The sequence below is a fragment of the Centroberyx affinis genome, unplaced genomic scaffold (genome assembly GCF_046629955.1).
Source record: "Centroberyx affinis isolate AG114_WGS23_722 - 3 ecotype Tasmania unplaced genomic scaffold, CSIRO-AGI_Caff_v1 ptg000948l_1, whole genome shotgun sequence".
Taxonomy (NCBI): Eukaryota; Metazoa; Chordata; class Actinopteri; order Beryciformes; family Berycidae; genus Centroberyx; species Centroberyx affinis.
The window spans coordinates 194,589-219,948 of record NW_027279522.1 but is presented as its reverse complement, the minus strand read 5'-3'; the positions used below and the strand labels follow the sequence as shown (position 1 = coordinate 219,948).

General features: G+C 41.2%; 1 protein-coding gene across 2 annotated transcripts; it reads left to right on the top strand.

The window, feature by feature from the left end:
* The first annotated feature begins 544 nt into the window (after positions 1-544).
* Positions 545-23,996, top strand: paqr6 (progestin and adipoQ receptor family member VI). Of its 2 annotated transcripts, XM_071521985.1 has the most exons (8): positions 545-605; positions 10,335-10,612; positions 12,884-13,011; positions 14,104-14,309; positions 16,782-16,908; positions 17,962-18,058; positions 18,823-18,967; positions 20,531-23,996. In XM_071521985.1, the coding sequence occupies exons 1-8, from the start codon at positions 545-547 to the stop codon at positions 20,794-20,796; spliced, it is 1,308 nt and encodes a 435-aa protein (XP_071378086.1). In that variant the 3' UTR covers positions 20,797-23,996. The 2 variants fall into 2 exon arrangements, with proteins under 2 accessions (XP_071378086.1, XP_071378087.1); XM_071521986.1 differs by lacking the exon at positions 545-605 and having other exon boundaries at positions 10,562-10,603.
* The last annotated feature ends 1,364 nt before the right edge of the window (positions 23,997-25,360 follow it).

The following is a 25,360-nucleotide window of genomic DNA, read 5'->3' as shown; positions in this document are numbered from 1 at the left end:
TGAGACTGACTTGGGACTCGGGCAAAGTTGACTTGGTCACAGCTCTGGTTGAGTTGTTCTGTGCAGGTTGATTGCACAGCTTGATACAGGGCATCTGTACCTCTTGAATCTAAACCCGTCTGCCTACCTTAACTGACCTGAATCAGTGTCTTTCCTCTAAACCCACTCAACTCTTGATGTGAAATCTTTCCAGGGAGCCCGGCTGCTCTCAAACTAGGTCTCTGTGTGCCATCCTTTCTTTCTCCCCCCCCCCCCCCGCCATCTCTTGTGTCCCTCTCTCTGTCCCGGGCCCCATGCCCGCCACCATGGGCAGAGAGGAACCAATCCCCTGGCAGTAAGGTCAGCGCCACCCCGACAGAAGATGGCTGGCACTGTGCTGGCCCACTTTTGTGTTGGGTGATGGGGGTGGGCAGTCAGATACTAGTCCTCTTTCTGTGATCAGATGAACTTGGGGGGGGCTGCAGGATGGTTCAGGGTGTTGGAACAAGCAGAAAATACATTAGAAAAAAAAAATCTACTTAGTTAAAAGTGCCTGAGAAATCAAATGTCCATGAAGGGGTCTGTCCTAGCAGTTGGGAAGTGTCCTGCCTGCCTTGACTTCATGTGTAAGTAACTTCTGATTATTTGTCTTTTTTCCATCTCTGCTCATAAACTTGAATTCCTTCCGCATTGCTGCACAAACAGGAAGAGCATTCAAGCCACTCTCTCTCTCTCTCTCTCTCTCTCATATTCTTGCATGATTAGAAATGTTAGAAAATGTCATGCATTTGGTGTCTGGGTAAATGTCACCCAACTTCGCTCCTTTATGTTAATGATGCCGGGTCTCTCTGCAGCGCTCTGCCTTGTCTCCTGATCGTGGAAAAACAAGGTTTCTTTCTTTGCCACATCCAATGAAAAAAAAGTCTCTGCCCCGAGGGTGGGATTTCGACATTGGGGATCCAGTGTTTTTTTATTCGCTTAGTGCTGGAATGTGCAGAGGGAAAGAGGGGGAACTGTCTGGTACAATAACAGGGACAGGCCCGAGCGAGGATTTATGATGGAATTATAATTTTTCTGTTGCCAGCTAATCGTTTATTTTTATTTTGTTGTCTTCACGGGCAAGAATCTCTTCATTCAAGACTCCAATGATCCCATCGGCACCATAAAGCTGAAAGGTTAGACCCGGGTTTCTCTTTGTGTATCCTATAACATTACTTTCCCAGCAGTTTTTCGCTCATAATAACAATGCGGTCACTCCGGCCATGAGTGTATTTCTCTTTCTAAGAACTGTGTCCTGTTTCACTACATCCCCCCTCCTCTTTAGAGACCCTTGTTTTTCCACTCACAGTCACTCCCATGTACAGGAACAGGACGTTTTTATTACCAAACATGTTACTGCCGAGTGTGTGTGTGTGTGTGTGTGTGTGTACATCACTACATGGCCATAACATTTAACAATAACATCGTTTGGTCATATCAACACAAGCCACGCATTCAAAGCAGTTTGAATAATTCAACACATTATGCGCTCATTTAGTACTTATGTAATTTCCCACGTGCAATGGCGCAATAAACTACCCATCAAGCGCGTGTTTTCAGTGATGCACGCAGCGGGATATCCCGGATCAGACTTCATGAAGGCTACTCACATACATCCTGCTGTTTTAACGGTTCATAATAATAGGATATAGAAGTTATATTTCTCAGTGGTTGAAGATGTGGTAAAACAGGTTTACTTGGAAAGGATATGTCATTTATTTGGGGCACACTAACTTTTCCACTGACAATAAATAAAGTATTCTGTCAATATATATATTTTTTTAATCTGTTGTGTTGAAAAGTAACACCTGCAATGGCTTCCTTCCTGACAACTTCCTTTATCCCAGCAGTTATTGTTCTTATGAACAAATGTTGATGGTGAGCCCACTTGAAACTTTCTTTTTTAATGTTGAATGTATTGTAACTGTGTCCTTTGTATGTTTTTAATGACTGCAGGGTGTAAGACAAATTGCCAATCAGGTTATCAGAACAATAGGTTTACTGTAGCCTACTGTTTGATAAATTCATGGGCGTAGATTGGGTATGGTGTGCACTTGCTACTTGCCGCTACTTGCAGTTTTTATAATTCTAGGCTAATGAAGAACAAGATCAAGCAGAAATTACTGGAAATTTCATTTCATTTCAAATCATATGAGGAAAACAAATCATATGAGAGGAGCATCCAGGACCAGCTGTTTCATAATTTTATATCTTCCCAGTTATCTATCCTAGCTTTGTCCCAAGCGACAGTAAAGTAGGCTATATTAGGTGCAGGGACTTTGCCATCTCTTGGGGTTTAGTGAACTGGATAAATTATTAGACAAAGGGTAACCAAACTATCCTGCACAGACGCAGAGCCAACATTAATTGGCCCTGACTGGAGCATCCAGGAATGTAATGTGATTTTTGCTTTTTTTTTTAATTTATTTTTTTTAGGCTTGATCTGTGCTCTCCATTAAAGCGATAAAAACTACAAGCTCAAACCTGGACTTACTTAGGCTAAGGCGTGGCTCGCCTTTGTCCCCTAAAATCCATACCTTCACCATACCCATACATGCTATATCGCCGCCCATAGGGAGCTGAACACACATGGCTGTTGTTATTGTTGCTCAAGTGATCCACGTGAGCCCCCAGCGGCTCTTCCTACTGGCTCGCGCAGGCTCTTCAGTTGGAGCAGCCAACAGCTAAACTGGAGGCAGAGACACACACAGCTACCAAACCGAGACAACAAAAGCCACCCAGCCCAAGTTTTCACACCATTTTTTCCTTTTCTGGAGACAGGGGGGCATCCCTACCGTCCCTTCGCATGACAGAGAGCCGCGGTAAGTTGGAAAAAATGGCGTTGGGGAAAAAGATGCTAGGAGTAAAATGAGATAAAATAAAAAGAAAAAAAAATAGTTGCCTGTTTAGTCATCGTTGCGTTGTAGCAGGCGAAGTTTTGCTGTTTGACTTGGCTAACGTTGACAGACAACTGTCCTGAGCTGCTGTTGTATCAGTAACGTTAACTTGTTCTATAACTTGGTGTTCAAGTCGTGTGTGAATTCCTGGAAAGTCAATGTTAGTTGGTAAGAAAAAAAAAACACTTGGGGAATGAAGGGTTGAGTTCCGAGAATGAGCTTTGCGTGTGTCCAGTTTTTTTTTTTTTTTTTAAATGGTTGATTTGGTTACCTTTCCATGCGAAATCCACTTTTCAGCGTTTTTTTTTTATTTTTTTATTTCCATCTTGTTGCTGTTTGAATTTTTTCCATATTGTAAGGAATTCCCACATGGACTTTTCTATCACATTTCTATTTTCACATGGACTTTTCTATCACGTTTTCTTTCCCAACTTGGACTGTACAGTACATGAATGAGGGAATGTGTGTTTTATTTGGCACAGAGTTAGGCATTTATCACTTTTCCAGATCAGCATCCCATAAGTAGGACATTTCATTTTGGAACCAAACTTTTCATGTCATTTTCACTGCAGGTAGTAAAGAAGTTTAAAGGACATATGCTCACAACAAGAGAAAGGATACAGAGGAAAAGTAGCCTATTTGGCAAAGGGTAAACTATGTGCATAGTCAGGTGCAGGTATGAAGGAATGAAGTTGGTTAGTCGGAGGAAATGTGCTTCCAAATACCTGGGGTAAATATGACATGTGTCTCCACAACCAACCCGGCCGGTCGAGTCTTATTCAAGTTCAAATTTATTACTTCAGACATATTTAAGGAACGATGCGTCGCAACCGGTTTCCATTTGACAGATTGTTCTCCTAATTTGTCACAGGTTACTAAAAGTCACATGCAGGCCAAGGAACATGCTGACTCTTAATTGGGCTCTTTGTCAGTATTCAGACTTTGGGGGTTTTGTCTCGGCAGCATGCTCAGAAACCCACAGGTCTTTACTGGGGGACTACCTGGTTGAACGATAGAGTTTTAAAACATAACATTCTTGCCCAAGCAGTTTAACTGTTGTTTAACTTACAGGAGAAGTGACAGCTACCTGTTTGTTCCAGCAGTTATCAGTTGTGATCTTAAATACTGAAGTAAAAAAAGACCCACCTTACATAACCTCCACCAATCATCTCTTATCAGATGTAGAGACTTCCAGGAAGGGGGGCGCCCAAGAAGGGACACCTTTTTTTTTTTTTTTTTTTTGCAAAACATTCCAGCATGACCTCAGAGTTGAAGCAACAAGGGGAAGTTGTAATGCACGTCTCATGACAAGGTTTACTGCATGTTCCTGTGTACAGGCTGCTCCACAAAGTGTCAAATACTACAGTAACCTCACGCACTGGGTCAGAGGATATTGGTTCATTTGTGGTGTAGGAGGGAGCCTGATGACGTTAAAGGGAAAATCCACCCAAAAACACATTCATTCTGTTAAAAAAAAACAGCTATTGGCGATGTACCTTGCTTTTCTAGATCCATTTTTTCTCCATTTATTTATGTTTTTATTCCTGCTGGCCAAACATAAATGGCTTTGAGATACGTTGAGATACTTCTAGTGCAGCTACAATGGAGTTGAATATATTTTGGTGTCAGTCCCTCAGAATCAAAGAGCGAGGGCTTCTTTCTAGACTCACCATTTCGACGTTCAACAATCATCCAGGGAGGAATTCCTAATAGAAGAGGCAGAGAGACCAATAGACCAGAATGCAATGCAGCTACGAGACATGTTTTGGACTAAGGCCATGACTCCCGCTTTTTCTCAACTGGAAAAAACTCACTCTGTTGTTCTTGCCATAGTTATTAGCTCTCTCCACCTACGCTAAAACGGACAGTTTGATGCAACAAGTCCAGACACATTTTATGGGGATTTTGAAAGTCAGGGAAATGCAGTAAGTGAAGTAGAAGTAGAAGTAGAAGGTTGAGGGAAAGTGGGTTCACCAAATAAGCAAATTACAACACTTCATCGTAAAATAACTCCTGGAGTGCATTGACCATCACAAATTGAGGATACAGCAGGCTATGTAACGGTGTAAGAGGATCTGAGGGTGGATTTTTCCTTTATGAAATGGTGCAGTCCTATTTTTCCAATGTACCTGCTGGTCAAGTGTGTATGCGTGCGTGTGTTTTGGGTGATGTCGTGCATTTCCTGGGCAGAACGTACAGAAGCACGTCGCAACTTGACAGTGGAATGTCCTGCAGCTCGAACTCCCAAATGTGCCGAGGCTGTTTTTCTGTTTTTTGGGGGGGGTTTTTTGCATATAAGGGATGTGTGTCCATCTGTGTGGACATGCTCCCTGCATAGCTGCCTTATTGTCTGCCTCCCGGCGATAAAGACGTCCATTGAGGAAGGTCATGTGACGACATCACGAGCGAGGGGAAAGAATTTCAGATTTCAGGATTCAGTAGGATGGGAACAAAAAAAAACAAAAAAAAAACAGGGAAGGGAGTATAGTTTTGGCCACAACATTGGGTTTGCTATGGGCCTAAAGGTAACAAAGGCAGTCTTGGAGGCGAGAGGGAGAAGAAGTTTTTGTGGTCAGTCAGTGTTGATTCTTTGTCACATGAGCCGTCACAGAAAATACCGTGCACATCCATAATAACTTATTGCGTGGCTTGTGTTACTCCCCATGTTTGTTGAGTCAACACCCGTTCGCAGACCAGTGCCTTCACACCCACAGAGGGCTACACTCAAAACTGATTGTGCCAATCACACTGTGCCAATACAGCGACTTAGTTGTGTAAGAAAAGAGTCTGGCCTGAAGGGAAATACTTTGAGAGGATGGTGTTTTTAAATTGTGGCAGCTTTGTGGTTTCTTCTTATCTCATCTTGAAAGCGATAGGCCTGAGTATGTGTTTTTTTTTTTTAGAGTAGGTGCTGGCTGCTTGATAACGCCACAGATCGCACAGAGACGCTGGACTAAACGTCACCAAAGCCTGGCTGGTGTCAAAAACAGAAAGCAGAAGTCATGCTTTATGCAGACATCAGTGGTCCAACTGGTTTCAAAGGACTGGTGTGCAAAGAGGTTAAGAGGAAATTGAAACCGCAGGCTAAACATCCAGAGGCTCTTCTGTGCTCTTCTTCCCTCTCGCAAACAAGCAAACTGTCGCGAGAATCAGTCATTTCAAACAGCACATTTCCCCAAACCCCTCCTGTTTTATGTCAGCGGGCCTTCGTCAGAAGTACTGGACAGTGATTCTGTGCAAGATTTCCTGGAAACTGCAATGTACTAGTACTGGCGGTGGGTGTTATCTTATGAGGGAGGATGCATACTACAAGATTTTATGAATCACTTAAGCAGAAAAACTCCTTGTCCCAGCCAAATGTTACAGAGCCTCTAAGAATGGTTTAAAAAAAAAAGAACTACACCGTGGGATTTTCACCCTGATCTTTTTAAGTTTGTATAGGGAAGCCTAAATGGGGCTTAACTGTGTGTCCGGCCTAACTCGGAAATAAATCAATGTGTTTTATTTGGAGTGCAGTGTGAGCACTTCTTCCTCGCCTTGATGTTTGTTGGAGAGGTTGCAGGGGAATAGTTGGAGCAGAGGGCTTGCAGGCCGAACACTCAGTTATTCCACCAAGTGAGCAGGATGACCTCAGAAAGAAAGGCGGGGTGAAAGAGCAGTGTGTTTTTGGCCTAGGTATGTATGAGGCTGCAGGTCATCTTATTCATTTTCTTAGGTTTTGTAAAGAAAACTTATTTTCAAAAGTCATAGTTTGTTTTTTGGTGTATTCGCCCCTTTAAAATCTTACATACTTCACACACTGTATGTTTCATCCTATGATCTTGGACAGTTCAATCTTGATGCAAATTAAGTAGTCAGACCAGGGTAACTTTCCACCCATTTGGCTGCACTCTCTGGTCCAGAACTGTACTGTGACAGGAAAAAACAACACTCCATAATTTGTTCTTCAGTCTCTTCTTGTTTAGCTTGTTGTACAGACGTTTTTGGCACCGGCCTTCAGCTTCAGATTCTAGTGAGTGATGTTTTATTTGTTGTACTGTATCTTTCCAGACCTGAGGTGTGTTTGAATTTGAGCGCACCGTTTACATTTTCTCAGATCTCTGCTATGCCATCAGCACTATTGGTGGATGGGTGTGTGTGTGTGTGTGAGGGGGAAGCTCATTTGAGTGTAAAATGTGGCCATTTGAGGCAGTTTTAGGCATTGAGACAATACTCTTATCCACAGCAACTTACAAAGAATGAGCAGGTAGGGGTTCAGCGTCTTGCTCAAAGACACTTGGGCAGGACACATGGATGTTGATGGATACACATTGGCTGTAGCAGAGATCGAACTAGTGGCCTTCCAGTCCTGCCAGCCTGATTTCAGCTTTGCTGTTAAGAAGTTGTGTTTTATTCATGAGAACTTCACTACCCACAAGCATTAGCAAGTTTCCCTCAATCAGAGAGGTTGCGGTTACCATAGCAACATTACCCGATCGTAAGTCACGTTAGCTAGCAACCTGTACTATTGATTAACACCGCTCCACGATGGTTTTGCTGTCAGACATGTTTTTTTTGTTTGTTTCTTTTTGTTGTTGTTTTTTTTAGGGATGATAAGAAGAGTATGTGCAAAGGTGAAAATCATTACAAATCAGTAATTATTACTGTATTATTGTATATGACATTATTATGTTATTTAGTATCTCTATTGAAAAAGAGGGAAAGGGAATGGGTGATGTCACTCCAAGTGCTGTATGGGATGAGTAGTTCACTCCCGCTTAAAAATAGTTAGACTGACGCTATGTATTGTTACAAGCTCGTGATTCATCTTGTAGCTGGCGGTATTTTCTGAAATGCCTATCAAGAAAATGAATGGGGAAATTTACTTTCAGAGACCCGGCCCACTGAACAAGATGGCAGACATGTTTCAGCTCTGTGAAGTCTCTCCTGATGGATGTCATCAGAATATAAGATATATAAGAATCTTGTTATGTTATGTAGATTATAATTTTCTCAGTTCTCAGAGTCAGCTGTCCAGGATCGACATGTAACAGTAACATACTTGAGCCTGTGTTCAGCTTCATAAAGTTTCTCCCTTCCATAGTTATAGTCTAATCTGTATCAATTTTGCATGGATAGATTTTACCATTCAAATCAGCAAGGCAGCTCGTAAAAAACAACGCAAAGACATCCAAGTCTCAAGATTACTATTCAAATCACTGGCACCTCATGATGCTAATGATCTGTATCCAAGCTAGCATTTCTCACTCTGAGCACTGAACTCAACAGTAGCTATTGTCATGGACACAAGCTATGGTCTGTGTGTGTTGTTGTCTGTGTGGGGCGTGTTTTTCAGGCACGATGAATGCAGGAGTTGTTACCAGCGTGCATGCATGTTAGGACATACAGTATTTGTGCATGTACTGTTGTCTTTCTGACTGTTTCCATGGCAGAATACTGTGTGTGTGTGTGTGTGTGTGTATGGTGCCTCATTTTCATCCAGTACAGCGTGTAACAGTCGTCCTTTGGCCCTGTACTCTCAAGGCTTAGCCTCCACAAAGCTCACTTTGTCACAGTTAACAGGCCAGGGCCTGCAGCTGGGATGCAGTCAGCAGCGGTCCCCTCTCATTGCTCCCACACCGCCAGAGAGGAGCCCCTCTAGGTATGAGCTGTAATGACAGGAGGAACGCCAGGAAATTCTTCACCCCGTCATGTCTGGGGAGAGCTGCCCTAACTTTGAAGAGGCACAGGGCTGTAATGGTGATGGTGATGTAATGAGCATGGCAATAAGACGGCCAGGGTTATGGGTTTGATTCCAACTTCGGCCTCCCATATGAAAAATACACTCAGGTTAATGTAAGGAACTTTCAATAAAAAGTCCATTAAATTACATATTATGTTTAGAATTTATGTTTTCTCAATTCTGAGAGTACAGTCAGTAGCAGTAATGTCCAGTTCAATATTATGTAAGGAAAATGTTTTGTACACCCAATTTAATACTACAAGGAGAAAAAATTTCCATCCAGTCTGTTGACAGTAATGGTGTTTTAATGACATGTAGGCGGAGGAGACACAGAGCGATGTGTCCAAGACAACATGTGATCATTTCTCATCCTGTTTCAGCACACACTGGCGTGCTTGTCCCCACATGTTGTATAATCTGGTTGTTTGTGTGTGTGTGTGTGTGTGTGTGTGTGTGTGTCACGCACGAGTGCCTGCACGTATGTCAGACAAGTGTTTCCTGTTGCTCAAACACTCCCTCACGCTTCACACTGTGTCTCCCTATTGCTTATCCCAACTTTTTTATTTAGTAATCCACCCACTACATGCAAACAAGAGTGGTGTGCTGCTAAAATAATGGCAGCTTGCAACTTGCTCAACTGTAATTCCCAACAGCTGATGAGAGATTGTTAGAAAAAAATTATTGTTCAGTTGTTTTGCCAGCCAAATGCTGTCAAAGCAAAGCATGCCTGGAATATTGAAGACCTGGCATGGGCTTAGAAACAAAAGTTATCTTACTGACAACTTTCCCCTTCTCTCGACAGAGAAGGAAAGCTCTGTGTAATACTGGCTCTCAGGAACATGTTGTTATTACCATGCTTGCTTTTGTTAGCAGCCCACTACAATGTGACAATGCCAGTCATTCTCTGAGTCGATGTCTGGGTACGTCTCAAGAGGAGGCACAATGGGAGATTGTTCCCAATGTCGGTTCCAGTCGACAAAGTCATCCCACTTAAGGACTCTGTCATACAAACTTGAATGCTGATAAACGTTTGGCCTGTGATCACCACAAAGATGAAACACTGATGAACACTAACCACAACTCCAGTGTGTTGAAACTGTGTCAGAGGACTTCGGTGATCTCAAGGCATCACCTATCACCCTTATCTAACAATTTTATAATGATCACTTTTGTATTTTTAGGGGCCAGCTCCAATTACCGGTTTTGTAACATCGTGATCAGCTGATCACCATTTGAAATGATGCATTTTATCCAAACCTTCTATGAATAACGCTCAGTCATCAGTGCACATCTAGTATGAACAGTAAAGTTTCAATAAAGCAATGTGTTTTTATGGCTGAATGACATAGCTGGCCTAACCATGTGTAAATAAATCATAGTCTTTATCCAAACATGGTTATCACATCTTAGTGCGTGCGTAATGACTGATGTCCTTTTCCTGCCTGCGTGAAAAAGGTTTTCATTGAGTCCAGCTGTCCAGCTGTCCAGCTGTTTCTGACCATATATTAAAAACCGATGACCTATTTAGAATGTTTATTTGATGATTATTGGTGGCTGATTGGTGCATTCCTAATTCAAATAGTCTAAACTTCCTGGCGCTAAGAGCCCCACCCATCTGGTACAACAACACAGATGCTAAGAATTATTTTCTGTTCTTCTTGTGTCTCATTGCGTCTGTTTCTTGTGTGTCTCTGCAGTGTTTCCAGTGTGGCGGGGCGGTGGGGACAGTGGTGGTGGCGGAGGCGGGTGGAGCCAGGGCTGGGGCTGGGGACGCTGCTTGCGATGCGAGCCAGCAGGGCCAGGAGAAGGGGCCCAGGTCCCGGCGTTTGACTGCCCCGTCTGGTTAGTCCTCTGCCGCGGAGGACGGGCCAGGCTCCGGGAGGTTTGTCAGAGAGGGAGGGTTGCTATCAAACTGCCCACAGACATGCTCAGCATCAAACTCCCCCAGCTCTTTGACATCCACCAGGTCCCCAAGGTAAGTGGGAAATCAGATGTCCTCAACAGTGCTGAATCGAACAGTATTTGCATTCTTAGTGTTTGTTTTAACCAGGCTGTAAGTACCAAATGCCATGCCATGATTCCCAGAAAGTTTAGATACCCACTGGAAAGTACTTGACACTATCTGTTATTAAAGTTGAGAAATTAGTTGCAAATACTATATGAGGCAGGTCTTGTATTCTCTAAAATGGGGTAAGCACTGATTGTATGAAAATGGGGGCACTGGCGTAACGCTGGGCCAAGTGTGGCTCTTAGGTCAGCCAACCAAATCTACCAAACCTTTCCAAGACCCGCCTGCCTCTTCTCCGTCGGCACTCAGCGATAATAAAATCAAACACCACCTGAATTAGATGGCGCTGTGCATTTTATCAATTGAGTATATTCATAATAATTTAAATATAGGGCCAAAAGGACAGGCTGAATGCAGTGAAAGTACCAGACAGAAACTATTTGGCACTATTGATTGCTCGATCAAGTAATAAGCCTCTGGGTATTGTGTTTCTTGTTGGAATAGTTAAATTTACTGGTGTAGTTACTCTTAGTTAAACAGGAAAGCACAGTGGCACTGAGTGAGCGTGTAGGCAGTTTGTGCAGCCTATCAGTATGCAAGGTTCTACTACAATAGCTTGACTATAAACTGACTTCTTCTCTTTGTTATTTGAATGAAAATAATCTATTATGTTAGTATCTCCATACCTGCTCGTGTCTGTCAGAAACATCAAAAAATCTGTCTGGTTCTGTTACTCTTCAGTCTCCTTAGTCTTGAACGTTAACACTTGATCATATAGACTCGGCAACTTATTAAGACTCCTTGTTTACTGGCAATAACACCCAGGTTTCATGAACATGGGGAGCTTTTCATAGCTCCAGCTTTAAAAAATATATCAAACTAGCCTCATATTGAAAACAATAAATATAAATAATATAACAATAGGCTTCATGCCATAACAGACGTTTTTATCCACGTAACTTTTTGCATAGTCTAGCCTGTTGTTGCATGCAAATGAGCTGCAGTAAAACTAGTTAATGAAATCAAATGGATTAAGAAATGTTTTTAGTCTTGTCTTCCTTTACAGCCTAGTGCCATACAATCGCCTTGCATTTGCAAATACTTTTATGATAGTCTTTAGATCAGTTTTGCATCCCATTTGTTTTTGATGCTCAGCTGTTAATTTGACCACTTGTCTTTGTCACATTCGTCACAAATTGCTATGTATTTACCCATAGAAATAATTGAAAAAAGTGTCATATTTATAGTTTTTTTTCTAGCACTGGGGCTGTAGTGACAGAGACGTCTGTAGGGGTTGGAATTACTGTAATCTCAGTGTTTTCCCTCCCTCAAACATCTGATCTTTCACCAACAACTGGGATAGTAGTAGTAACTGTTTTTCTAGCCTTGAGCCTTTTTTAGTAATTTAGTAATATAGTTTTAAGGGTCAAAACCAACCTCCAATCATAAGGAGTCACCACACTCAAGTTAAGTCAGGTTTATTTATATAACCCTTCATCCCTAAAGCTTGCCTCAAAGGACTTTACAAAGACAAGCCTACCTAGATTTAACTAATGGACAATCAATCACTAAAAAAAAAAAATTGCAATACAGTGTGCAAACAACATAAAACACCAGGAAACGGCACAACCAACTCTGTTTTCTCACAGTTTCTGCTCCACTCAAAACTGATCTAGAAGCTCAAAGTCATACTCCTAAAAGGCAAATCATTTCACAAATACATCCACTCAATCAACAGACAAGCCACGTGATATTTAACATTCCTGCTCTACTGGGAAGGTAATTTATTAGCAGGGTGTTGATGAGTGTGAGTTTCCGTAGGTGGCGCTCTTTTCTGTGTCTGTTCAGCTATAGTGGCTATCGCTGCTCATGCTAACTACCCAGTTCTTCTTCTATTTATTCTCAAACAAACCACTGTTGCTTTTGCCAGAAATGTAAAACACATAATTTCCTGTGTGCCAGAGGATTTTTCCATGGAAATAACTGCTTAAAAGCTTTCCCAAACTGGGTAAAGGTTGAATAACTTTTTTGTTATATGAAAAACAGACATTTACTTATATGAAAATATCATGGATTATTACTTTGATCAAAACAGGGACACTATTAGCTGACCCTGACCTCCCTGCAGATGGGGCCAAGTGAAAAAAGGAATTTGCCTTTTGGGATCAGCAGAGTGTAACACATTGTCATTACTTTCTCTTGTTTACATGTGACATGGACTGTCTGTTCGGCCCTCAGGTCTTCCGGGAGGATGGCATCATCTCTGGCTACCGTCACCCCCGGAGCTCAGCGATGGACTGCCTCCTTAGCAGCTTCCAGATGAACAACGAGACGGTCAACATCTGGACCCACTTCCTGCCAACGTGGTGTGTACAACTGGGAAATGTTCTCTCTAAATCTAGACCAAATAGACTGAAGTTCTCAGTTTTTCCATGTGCCGTACTTTTCATTTTTCATCTCTTAATGTCTTTATTTAATGTGTCATATGTTTTCGGAATATTTTGCACTGGATATTTTTGTTTGGCGCAGTTTTGTTGTGTGTTGTGTTTTTATGCCTTGCTGCACCTAAATTTACCATATGAGATGGATAACGCTTTGAACTTAGTCCAGTTCGAGTCTAGAGTCAAGACCAGGTCCAAAGGGGGTTGAGACTAAGTCGAGACCAAGACCAGAGCATATTCAAGACCAAAATGGCTAAATACTAAATACCTAAATCGACAGTGTAGCTGTCTTTCCAGATGTAAAAATAATGATGAAGGAGTCTCTTAAGAAGCAACTGAAATGCAGATCTATCTGCAGGAGCTCTGTACTAAACCCCTCAACATCCAACTAATGAATGCATATGGACTTAAACTAATCAGTGCATAGAAGCTTGAGGACCATTACATAGCATACACAGGTGTAGGCTAATCCCTTAAATTGTTTGTAGTGCTGGGGAGAAAATAAATGAAGGTGGATCAGGCGGTAATATATCCAAAAATTGTAGATAGTTAAGTAAACATCTAATATTGGCTGAGACCAAGACAAGAGATAAGAGGGGAGACCTGAATCCTGACTTTTCAAGTCATCTTTACCACTTTATTGGCTCGTTCATATGCGTTCTGCGCGTAATTCTGATGTTTCCAACATGTCTTGAAGGCAGGATAAGACAAGGGGAACCTTTGGATAGATATTACGCCAATAAAGAGGTTAAAAAGGCTAAAGAATGTAATGCAAGTAACGACTGTTAGATCAGTAACTGTAATGTGATTACTGAAATTGGAACAGCCACACCTTACTTTACTCCGTACAGGAAAAAGTAATGTGATTATAGTAATGCATTACTTTGTAACTCATTACCCACAACAAGTTTTTCTTCAGCTTGTGCCTAAACCTACCAGAATTTCTTAGCTTTCTCACACATTTTAGATTTTGAAGTTTTCACGCTGGAAATTGACGAGGCTACTTGTGTTTCCCAGGTACTTCCTGTGGCGTTTCAGCGTCCTCTGCTCCACGCTGAACTTCCTGACAGATAGCTACACTTGGCCCCTGCTGGTGTACATGCTGCTGATCTGCATCTACCCCTTCACCTCCAGCTGCGCCCACACCTTCAGCACCATGTCCCCGGAGTCCCGTCACATTTGCTACTTCTTTGACTACGGCGCGCTCAGCCTCTACAGCTTGGGTGAGAATTGATCGAGGGTGGCGGCATCCTAAAAATAAAAGGCTTGCGACTTTTATTTTGCTGGTTCCCCAGAACCCCAGGGAAAATCTGTGTGAAGTCAGGGAAATGAATGCGTGATTCTCTCCGCTTCCTCTTCCTCTTGTGCAAGGGCACTTAACCCAACAACTGCTCAGTGGCCCACAGCAGAAGACAGCTTGCAGGTTTGAATGTGTATAAAGGTGTTTTCAAACCTGTAGTCTGTTCACTTTAGTGCAAATCAAGAGATGAGTTATTTTGTTGCATTTACACATCAGTTTGATTGTGTTTCACATGGCAACATTTCAAGTAAGCAATCATTTATCAGCAAAAGCTACATGCAGAGCAGTCATTTCAGTCTGAAACTTGGTGTTGGAAAGGAATTTCTTCTGGGACAGCAAGCTTGGAGCATCAGCTGCGTTTGGAGTGAGAACCAATGTGATCCAACCCAACTAATGCACAGTGATTCCTGTAATTGGGTCAGGTCACGTCGGATCACATTCTCACTCCAAACGAAGCACTCCAGGGTTCGTTTGGAAATGAGACCTCCCCGTCAACAAGATTTAGGTCTGATTGTTTTGGTTCGCACCCGAGTGCAATTGCTGTTTACCCATATGCCCAAATAAACCAAACTAAAGGAGAAACAACTTCAGAATTTGAAATAACTGCACTAAATGAACTAGGGTTTAAAACGCTCTGACTGTATAAGAAGAAACGGGGCCTTGAACCTGCGTCCTCCATCTTTCTGCGCAGTACCAGCCTGCTGGTTTATTGTTTCAAATGTGGCCTATCAGAGATGGGATCTAACAGCTGGTGTTAAAGCCTGTCGAGCTTGTTCTGTGTAGGCCACCGTTCACGGCTCACAGGCTTAAGGTTACAACTATCGACCAGAACGATTCCAGGTAAACAGGAATTCTGTCAAGGTGACAATCAGTGTACAGAGGACTCTTGTTATTTTACTGTTATTTTATCCTTAATGAGGATTAGAAGAGAGGGCAGAACAGCATTTGGTTAAAGAGCAAGTCTTGAACCACATGACCATAGTGAAACTGAAGCTAAACTGTAAGTGGTGCTAACTGGAAGCACATCATCATGGTTTCATGAACAAAACATTTGAGGTAGTTGTGCTACTGAAATGGCGGCAGTAGAAGTGCAGTTTCCACATCAACTGTGGTAGTTCAGTGGATATTATTTTGAATTTTAGTCTCTTTAGTCTCAAGTGTCTGTATTGACAAGTCAGTCGACCAACAAATGTCTTGTTAAAACCCCCAGCTGCAAGCTAGCTTATGGTAATCAGTTTCTAAGAATGCTGACGTGACATTTAATTTGCCTCGCAAATGCCATAACAGAGAAATTCAAAATATCGTTACATCCCTTTAGCATTCATTGTAAGTCTGAATATCAGCTGGATGTAATATGGGCGTGTCTGATTTCCATATCGCCTCAAAACCACAAGCGATGATAACTCTTGTTCAGCCTCCCTCCAGATACAAAGATTTGTTTGATAGCTTATCGGCATTGAAAACAGTGTTTGCTTGACCTGCTTAACCCTTTTTCCTACGAATAATGTTTGCCTTTCCCTCAGCATCAACCTTTCAACAAAGAAATAATGAAAAGATATCTCTATCTTGTATAAATTCAGAGCTTGTTGCACAAGTACTCATTTGATAGGGCAAAGTTGTTTTTTAGGAGGCATGTGCTGTTTCTGTAGGTCTGTCTGGCTATTTTCGGGCATGCATACACATGCAAGACAGACTTATTTTGTCTGCCTATGTATTTAGGTTTATGGGTGTGTACGCATGTTCCCTGTTGCACAGCCTTGTGTGCATTTTAGGGTATGTATTTGGTTTTATTGGCATGTGTATGTTCGCAGTATATGAGATCCCTCCTGCAGACCCACAATCAAACATTAACATGTAACTAACTGAGGGCCTTTCACAAATGATGTGGCCCCTGGCAGTGTGATCCTTAATCTGCCACAAAGCTCCTTAGTGCCAAGATGTAGCCAGTTTCCAGTGTTCAAAAGTCCATCTCAGGGATAAGAGCTGCTGGGGGGTTTGTCACTGCAGGGCCAAAATTTTAGGACAAACTTTCCACTCGCTGTACTTGGGCTGAGCTTTCATGGGGGATTTGCTAATGAAACACACAACAGATGCACTTTCTGGAAATAGACAACAGCTACATTGTGCTTTTTTCAAGTGTAATGTCTCAGTCCTCAAATAGCTACAGTGCACTATACACTATATGTGTCACGCTTACGTTGGGCCATGCTTTGTGATTTTTTTTTTAATCTCATTTAATTTTACGTTGTTGATTGATTTAATGTACTTTTGTGAATTTATTCAGGACAGGTATTGGTGTTACAGAGTAAACTAAGAACCGCAGTCCTCTCTGGTCAAATCATTCAATAACGGCTTCTTTTTTTAATGTATTTTGATGTTGTGTGCTGCTGTTTAGGTTGTGCCATAGCCTATGCGGCCTATGTCATGCCGGACTGCTGGGTGAACAGTTGGCTCCATCAACATTTTGTCCCCATCGCCATCGGCAACACGCTATTCTGTACCAGCTTGTCCTGCTATTCCAGGTAAGAGGCTGCTGTCTCCATCAATGATAATTTAACTTTCCTATACTGGATTTGTGAGAATCTTACTTTTTGGAGTTTGGTTAAAAGCAAGTGAATGTTTGAAATAAATTCAAGTTGAACATCATAGTTGGTGCTGGGGCCGATGCAGATAGCAGTATTTTTGTATTGGATGCTGATAGTTGATTTAGTGTGTTCCCCAGAATTATATTATTGTCAGTATAATAAAGCCTCTGAAATAGCATTTCGACCATCATAGGACACTAAAACTCTCCACTGAAACTTACAGTAATTCAATTATTTTAAACTCTTTATGACAGGGTGACCCACTCACCTATTCAGTCGTAGGGAAACTCTACCACTGCATTTTTAAATGAAGAATTACTTTACAAAAAAATATAATTGAACAACTATATGAATAAATAAATTGTGCAAGGAAAATCACATTTCATTGCAGGTTTTACAGACTGTTTTTATGTAGCTGTGGTCAGAGAGGACCCCGCATCGTACGGCACTGGACGGCATGACTGGTCAATAGGCTACCTGATATTTAACAAACAGCCATTTTCAGCGAACAGAGAAGACTTGGCCAAGTGAGCGCAATTATATATCAGTCTAACTCCAGTATGTGCACTTGACAACATTAAGCTGACTCTGCTATTGAGAGCATCTTACAGTGTATATATCAGCGAAATAGAGACTCATTGGCCTTAAATCATAGATTTAAATAGACAAACGTGGATTTGAGTAATGCTGTGATCTACTCCCATTTGTTGATGGACAGTCAGTGGCAGTATGCCTTTCAGGAGGATCAGGGCAAACACTGATTTCCCTCATGTGCCGCTCTGCCCATACCCGCTCAAATGGCCGACACCAGGGTCGAAGAGTAATACGATTAAAGGGTCTCAAGCATGGCTAGCAGTGGTGTATTGCATAATGTGGGGATTTCTACAAAGAACAACGGGTAGCAGTGGTTTGTCAATACTAAACATGAAAGACATGGAGAAGACTTGGCCTAATGTGAGTGTAATTACTGCCCCCTGTCTGTCTCCATAGGTTCCTGGAGTTGCAGTTCCCACAAAGAAGTAAAGTTGTGCGGACCGGAGCGTTTGTCTTTCCATTCATCTTCGACACTGTCCCTCTATTTTACAGGGTGAGTGTCAGTACGGAGCAACATTTGCTGCACACAATGGAAAAATATTTGCACACTGGATTAAAGCTGCCAATAATGTATCAGGAGCTTGACTGTGGTGTGGGACGTGCATTTCCATTTGTGCTTCAAGTCTGCTTTTATTCAAAACTTAAAACAGTCTGCATGTGCACACTTGGAGTCCAATTTCCACTATGAACTATTTTGCAAAAGCAGTGCCGAACTGTGTTTGCATTATTACGTAAGAGCTCAGATGTGATTAGTGCCCGTCTTTAATACTTTGAGCAGGACTTTTGGCTCACTAACCTGGAAGCTGATTTCCTTTCTTAATCTAATGTAAATGTGTTGCTGCAATCAATTAATTCCACTGATCACTGGGGTGATTAGTTTGTGCAAGAAGTCATTTTGTTTGTTTGTTTGTTTGTTTGTTTCTCTAATCAGGTCAGCTTTTTTTTAGATGTGGGTATTTTTTTCTTTCTTCACCCTACTTATGATTTTCTGTGTTGTGGACTGACCTGGTGCTCTCACACACATGCATACATGTACAGACACACACACACACACACACACACACACACACACACACACACACACACACACACACACAAACCTCTGTTCTCATATCTTAAAATTTGTGAGGTTTGTTGTCACTTTATCTGTATTTATATCCTCTGTTGCTCTGTAAAGGACTTTGTGACAAACCTCAAGCGTCAAAAGCGTTTTCTAAATAAATGTTCCTTGACATCTGGGTGTTTTTCTGTGTGTAGCTGCTGCTGTGCTGCGGGGGGAACTGCAGCCCCAGCGAGGCCTTGTCCAATCACTGTTACCACCTCCTCTTCGCCTTGCTCACCTGTTTCCTGTTTGCCTCCCACCTCCCGGAGAGGTTGGCCCCAGGGCGCTTCGACTACTTTGGTATGTCCATTCCATTAATATTTAGGTTGGAGAATGCACTGTTGCCCTAGATATATTTGTTTATCTAAAGGCTTGAAGTAGACTGAAGGCTAGAGAAGCAAGCTGCCGACTGGAAGGTTGCTGCTTCAAATCTCGGGGCCGGCAGGGAAAATCTAGGCAAAGTGACAGTGAATGTATAACACTCTGCACACAACAGCTAATCTAATAGTAATAATAGTAATAGTTTTCTGATTAATCGATTAATCATTTTGTCTATAAAATGTCAAAAATAATGACAAATGCCCATCACAAGTTACCAGAACCCTTAAAGTGATTCTTAAAATTGCTTACTAAAACTACCAAAGTATTCATTTCATAATATGAAATGGAGAAAAGCAAGCAAATCTTAGCAGTAACCAGCAAATGTTTGATTTTTTTTTTTTTTTTTTGATAAATGACTAAAATGATTCATTGTCTATCTTGTATAAGCCAGTAAGTGAGTTTAAACTTAAAACTCTAATTCTGCTCTTGTCTAGTTATTGAATGATTCACATTGATTCACCTGATTCTATGCATGAATGTATTGGAAATCGTTAGCGTGACATTTTTCTATGAAAAATGTATACCAGTTTGTTTTGGCTGGCAAAAATCATTCTTGCCAAGCAAGTTATATTTAGTTTACCAACCCTTGGCAGGTGAGCCAAAAGTGAATTTTTGATCTGCTTGCCTGGATAAATAAAGGTTAGAAAACAATTGAAAACAAATTTCTCAACTTTTGGTGTTGGTATAGTTTGGCTGACTGTGTTGTGTACGTACATTACAGTGCACAGGTGAGTGGTTCAGTTGTGTGCATGATGTTGAACTTTGGTAGTACCTTTGGTTGTGTAGCTTCCTGGACATGATAAAACCCCAAAATCAGTGATTCTCTGTTATCTGTTGCTCCAGTAGAGGACATTGGAGAATTGCATTTTTTTCTTTCTCCTTTCACTGCCATTGTATGCAGGAACAGGTCTGAAAATCACACTTCTAGCAATGAATGCGAACAAAGCAGATTCTGATAATACATAAAAAAATATGTTGTTGAATTGTGGTTAAGTGAATTGGTTTTCTTAATATTTATTAAACCTTTCAGTTTGAGTGAGTGTAACTCAGAAATCAAGTTAGAGGAAACTGATGGAACGAAGAAAATAGTACGTTTATCAATAATTGTAAATAGGTGAAAAAAGGTGAGAAACAGGACTTTGACAAAGCAGATTCTGCCAAAATTTAAATACAGAAAGTCTCTCACTTTTTTCACCTATTTAGTTCGTTTCACTCGTATATTGTGTTAGAAGTGTGATTTTCAGACCTGTTTTGCCATACAATGGCAGTGAAAGGAGAGAGAAAAAAAAACACAATTCTCCAATCTCCTCTCACGGAGCGCCGGAGCAACAGATAACAGAGAATCACCGATTTTGGGGTTATATCATGTCCAGGAAGCTACACAACCCAAGGTACTAGCAAAGTCCAACATCTCTTTAAACCTGACGTCCCTACCTCATCGTTTCTCCAGCTGATCTCGTCCCTGCTTCTCTCCCCGTACAGGAGCCAGCCACCAGCTCTTCCACATCTGCGCCGTGGTGGGGACCCACTTCCAGATGGAGGGCGTGATCGCAGACATGACCTCACGGCGGGCGTGGCTCATGGCCCACGGAGCGTCGCCCTCCTTCCTGGGCACCATCGGGGCGCTGGCCCTCAGCCTCGTCCTCAACCTGGGCATCATTGGCATCTTCAGCGCCCCCTTGCTGTGGAACCCCCACAAAAGTGCCAACCAGCCGCAGACGGCGCCGTGCGAGCGCAAGGAGCAGTGAGGGTGTTTCTGCACCGCCAGCTACAACATGGCTGATTCGCTTTCCAAAGGAAAGGTTTGGGCTATACTATGTGCTTAGTCTTCCTCAGCAGTCTCTGAGACGACTACGATCGGTTTGTGGTAGTACTTGTTTAACATCAGTGCTTTTATTGTTAAAGGATAGTTTTTGATACATTGTTTTCTAACAGCGTTGTACACTTTAAGCATTTGTTCATGTGTTCACTGTTTACTTGGAAGCTGAGGACCCAGTCGTGACGTTGAAGCCTTTTGCTGATTTTACATTAACGGCTCATATTTGACGAGCTGTGCACATGTCCACCATGTACAAATGTCTGTTTAATTTATTTGAATTTTCTTAAAAACTTACACTTGAAAAGGCTCTGGGTTGAATGAAGCATGCTTTTTAACACAACACATAAATGCCTTATTGTAGATCTACACTTCATTTGCAAAGTTTACAATAGATTATTATTACAAGTGATAACACAATACTGGTTTGGTCAGATCTCAAACTGGAAAAATGTAATGTTGGGATTTGCAGGGATTGTTTTTATTATTAATCATTCTTTCTGCATATACTAGGCCAAGATTTCCTTGGTGATATTATATGGGTGATAAATAATGCTAAGAATTTGTTTAAAAAATATGCTTTCTAACTGGATTACTTGGTTAGTATGGTTATTCAATAAAGCTGTAATCAATGTAGGCCATCTCATTGAAATCTACATAATATGATGCAGATTTGATTGCCAGCTCCTATATATATATATATACCTATTGATTCCTCTCTGCAATGACTGGAATTGATTTGCAGGCCAGTGTGGTTCTTTCTGATTGCCTGCCTTATTATGTACCCCACCATCTACCCTCAATGGAAAAATGTTATAGCACGCCTGCGATTAAAAGACAGGTACCATTATATGGCGGTATGTTTCTATGGCAACCCTATAGTCGCCTTATACCCCCTGAAGGTCTTCAACATTTTTTTTTTGTTCCCAGTAAATGCACCATTTTCTCTCATTCTTCCATCAAGAATTACAGGTTGGGAAGGGATCCATTTTGAATGTCTGTCACGTAGCGCCTATAATCATGAGCGGTTTTGGGCGCCGCGCCCCGAAATGTCAGAGAAACAACTTCTGCATGGTTGTAATTCTCATTTTATAACCATTTGGCATTTTTCCATTCTGTTGACATTTGTGACGGTGGTGGTTTAGAACGACGATTTTGTGGAATGGAGAGAAAATGTTGTTATTGATTCAAGCTTGTTCTCAAACACCGAGTGCTTGGTCAGTTTGGAGACATCCAGTTTAGTCTGGGGTCGTATTAATTAACATAGGAGTCTTGGCTTTGTGGTAGTGCAGTATCTTGGTGGTCATTGCAGGTTTATGACAAACCAGTACACTCTTCCAACTGTGGTTTTCATGTTGTCCTACGAGACTATTGTTTACATTTACCACTGAAATTATACTGTCTTATCTATTTATAGAATTTTACAATATTTATAGTAAATATATCCTTTGTTTTAGGTACATACTGTGTTGATTGTGATGATACCAAGTATCAGGAGCGGTGAGAAAGACCAAACAGGAATGAAGATGAGTGTATTTTTTTATAGTTTGGGGGACCTACTATTAGACGGCTTAACTATATTCCTAATAAATTCACGATTCCTAAATTAGATAATTCATCAATAATTTTGTCATAGCAGCACATGTACTGTATGTTCAGAGAAGTATAGTTAAATAGGTTTTTCAGTGATAGCGGGGAACTGGGTGTCACACGTTAGTAAATAGGTCAGGTTATTTGTGGTAGCATAAGTACAATACACAGCATTTCACTCGAGAAACGGCTAGGAAGGCTTATCTGTATAAAACACGTTTAAAAGCATTCATGGCACAAATTCACACTTGATGCCACCGATAACACTAGTAGTTCTATTCTATTCATACACACAAACCCAGAAGAAACCTTTTGCTAACACACACCAAGTGCTTACAAAAGGCCTTGGAGCTCTGCATATGAAGAGACTTTGATAAGAGGGCAACCGTATGTGATATTGTGGTCAGAGAGAGAAACGAGCCGCGATGCAGGCCCCGATTTGGTGCTGAAGTGGAATACAGAGCGTAGTGAATGAGTAGAATCACAGAGAACACACACACACACACACACACACACACACACACACACGCTTTTGTATTAGAACAGTGGATGTGTTAAAGGTGTTTTTTGAAGGTTAGTGCGTAGAGCATAAGAGTCACATTGCCCTTTTTCACTCACTGACTAAACGGGGCAGTATTGGCCTATCTGTTTTATACGCACACACACACACACACACACACACGTTTATTGATCTTTATTTTGTCCACAGTCATCATCTTACAACGCTGCTCAGTTTGACCCTGTTGATTCTTGGAACTGTGTCATTACTGGCCTCTGGTGTGGTGCTTGCTATCGACCCAAACTAGTTTGGAATTCATTTATGTCTAAGCTGTTGCTGTTGTTATTCTCTTCTCAGTCTTCCTCAGCCGCTTTACGCAGCTGCTGTTTTCAGTAAATTCTCAATTTGGCAGCACTTGATCCCATAGTTATGAAGTTCCACGTGAAGTTCTCACATCCCATCCGTCAATGCTGATATGCCTTTTTTGAATTGGATGGGTTTTTTTTCCCACTTTAGTAAATATTTTCAAAATTCGAGCTTCACTTTTTGAATTCGATTAAATCTTATAATTTCACGGTCACAAATGTTCTTTCCAGGTGCATTTCACTCAGTACAGAACAGTTCACATATTTTGAACACATTTTTGTTCTGCTTACAAAATTCCTCATTCGACAAAGAGTTGGTAAATACCTGGATAATTGGGCACTTTTATTGTGACATTTTTTTTTATATTGAAGGACATGCTTGATAAAGGAAAATAGAAAGCAGAGACTTGGCTGGGATGAACCATATAATACACCAGAATCTTTCTGTGTCAAAAACAAAACAAAGCTGGGGTTTGAAAGAGTTATTGGTGCCTATTAACGTTTTATACAACCTTTCTTTTGATACAATGCTCTGTTCTGCAAGAACTTATGTACTTGCTCCTAAAAAAAAAAAATTACAACAAACTCCTCTTAAAATGTAAATACTTAAATGTTCTTTGCTGTGTATAATTTGTAATTTGCGACTCTGTTACTTCTACTAAATTTGTGTAATAAATTAAGCCTTTTATAAATGTAATCCTTGTCACTGGAATAATTTCAATAAAAATGACTTAACCACATACTGGATGCCACTCTGTGTCCATGCATCCATGATGTTTTGCTTAGATCACAATGTTAACCTTTGTTTTCTTGAAGTTGTAGTCCAAATCACTGAGTAAGAACACTATATTGCATGAAAGTGTGCAGCTTGTAGTATCTTTATTTATGACTGTGCTCAATATTCAAGCAACAGTCTTTAGATAATGAAATTTGAAATGTCACTCATCTTAAAACCTTCAAATGGATCTAATGGGTTTGTCTGGTTGATTTTTAGCAGACAGCTGCAGTTCCTCCTTTTTAACACCAGGGGAAGGCCAGTCCAGTGTGAGTCAGTAGAGTGTGTGTGTGTGTGTGTGTGTGTGTGTGTGTGTGAGAATGAACAGAAGGGGGCAGAGCGGTATAAGGCTAACATCCCCTCTGCTGCTTTAACGCTCCTGTCTGAAGATGAGCTTCTGTTCATGGAAACTGGGCTACAGTTACAGGTTTGAAAGAATGTCTGAGTTCTTAAAGATTTAGCTGCAGGAAAACTTGACGTTGGCCGACTTTACATGTGAAAAGCAGGTGCTGGGGATGAGGTATGCATAGTGGGGAATAAATAAACACCTTTGAATATGAAAGCTACAGGCTGTAGTGAAATGTGATGTTTCAGCAGCACACAGTGTGGTTCTGCATAGCTGAATGGGTAGAGCAGGACAACAGCAGTTAGAGGTTGGATTCCCACTGAGGCCACCCATACAAAACAAACACACACAGCATCCACCAACTTATGTGACTTTCACTGTCACACCTCTGTTCTTGTTGAGGGTGGTGTAGACCGTTCATCAAATTTACATCAAATAACTCTCTGATACACTTTCTGAAAGTGGGTTTTCCTACAACTCAAGTCATTTTCAACGATTTAAACAAAGGATGGATAGCGAAGAGCAACGTGCAGGGAGGTTTATTTTCAGCGGAGGACAACATAAAGGAAAGAAAAAAAGGTGCAATCCCAGTCAGCGTTACAAAAATAATAAAAGAAATGAACAATCCATTCACCATAAGAAATCAATACATATGAAGGGTTTCTTGTCTTTAAAATGTGAAGAAAGAAAGAAAGAAAGAAAGAAAGAAATCCATTTTGGAAACATTTTGCCATCAGGCAATATTTGAAAAACATATATGATTGTCCTAAAAAAAAAAAAAAAACTACTTTATAAGCAAACATCTTATAAGATGAGTCCTAACTTCAGCACTAACCCATAATGTGCTTAACTTTAATGCCAGCAGTCAATATGGGAGAGTGGATTTCTCATTTTGGACCCAAACTCTTGCTATGTGTAGCA

Excerpts from the sequence above, each read along its gene's own strand:
- paqr6 (XM_071521985.1), top strand. The coding sequence starts at position 545 with ATGTCCATGAAGGGGTCTGTCCTAGCAGTTGGGAAGTGTCCTGCCTGC. Across the intron at positions 14,310-16,781 it reads GCTCAGCCTCTACAGCTTGG|GTTGTGCCATAGCCTATGCG; the intron begins GTGAGAATTGAT and ends GCTGCTGTTTAG. Across the intron at positions 16,909-17,961 it reads AGCTTGTCCTGCTATTCCAG|GTTCCTGGAGTTGCAGTTCC; the intron begins GTAAGAGGCTGC and ends CTGTCTCCATAG.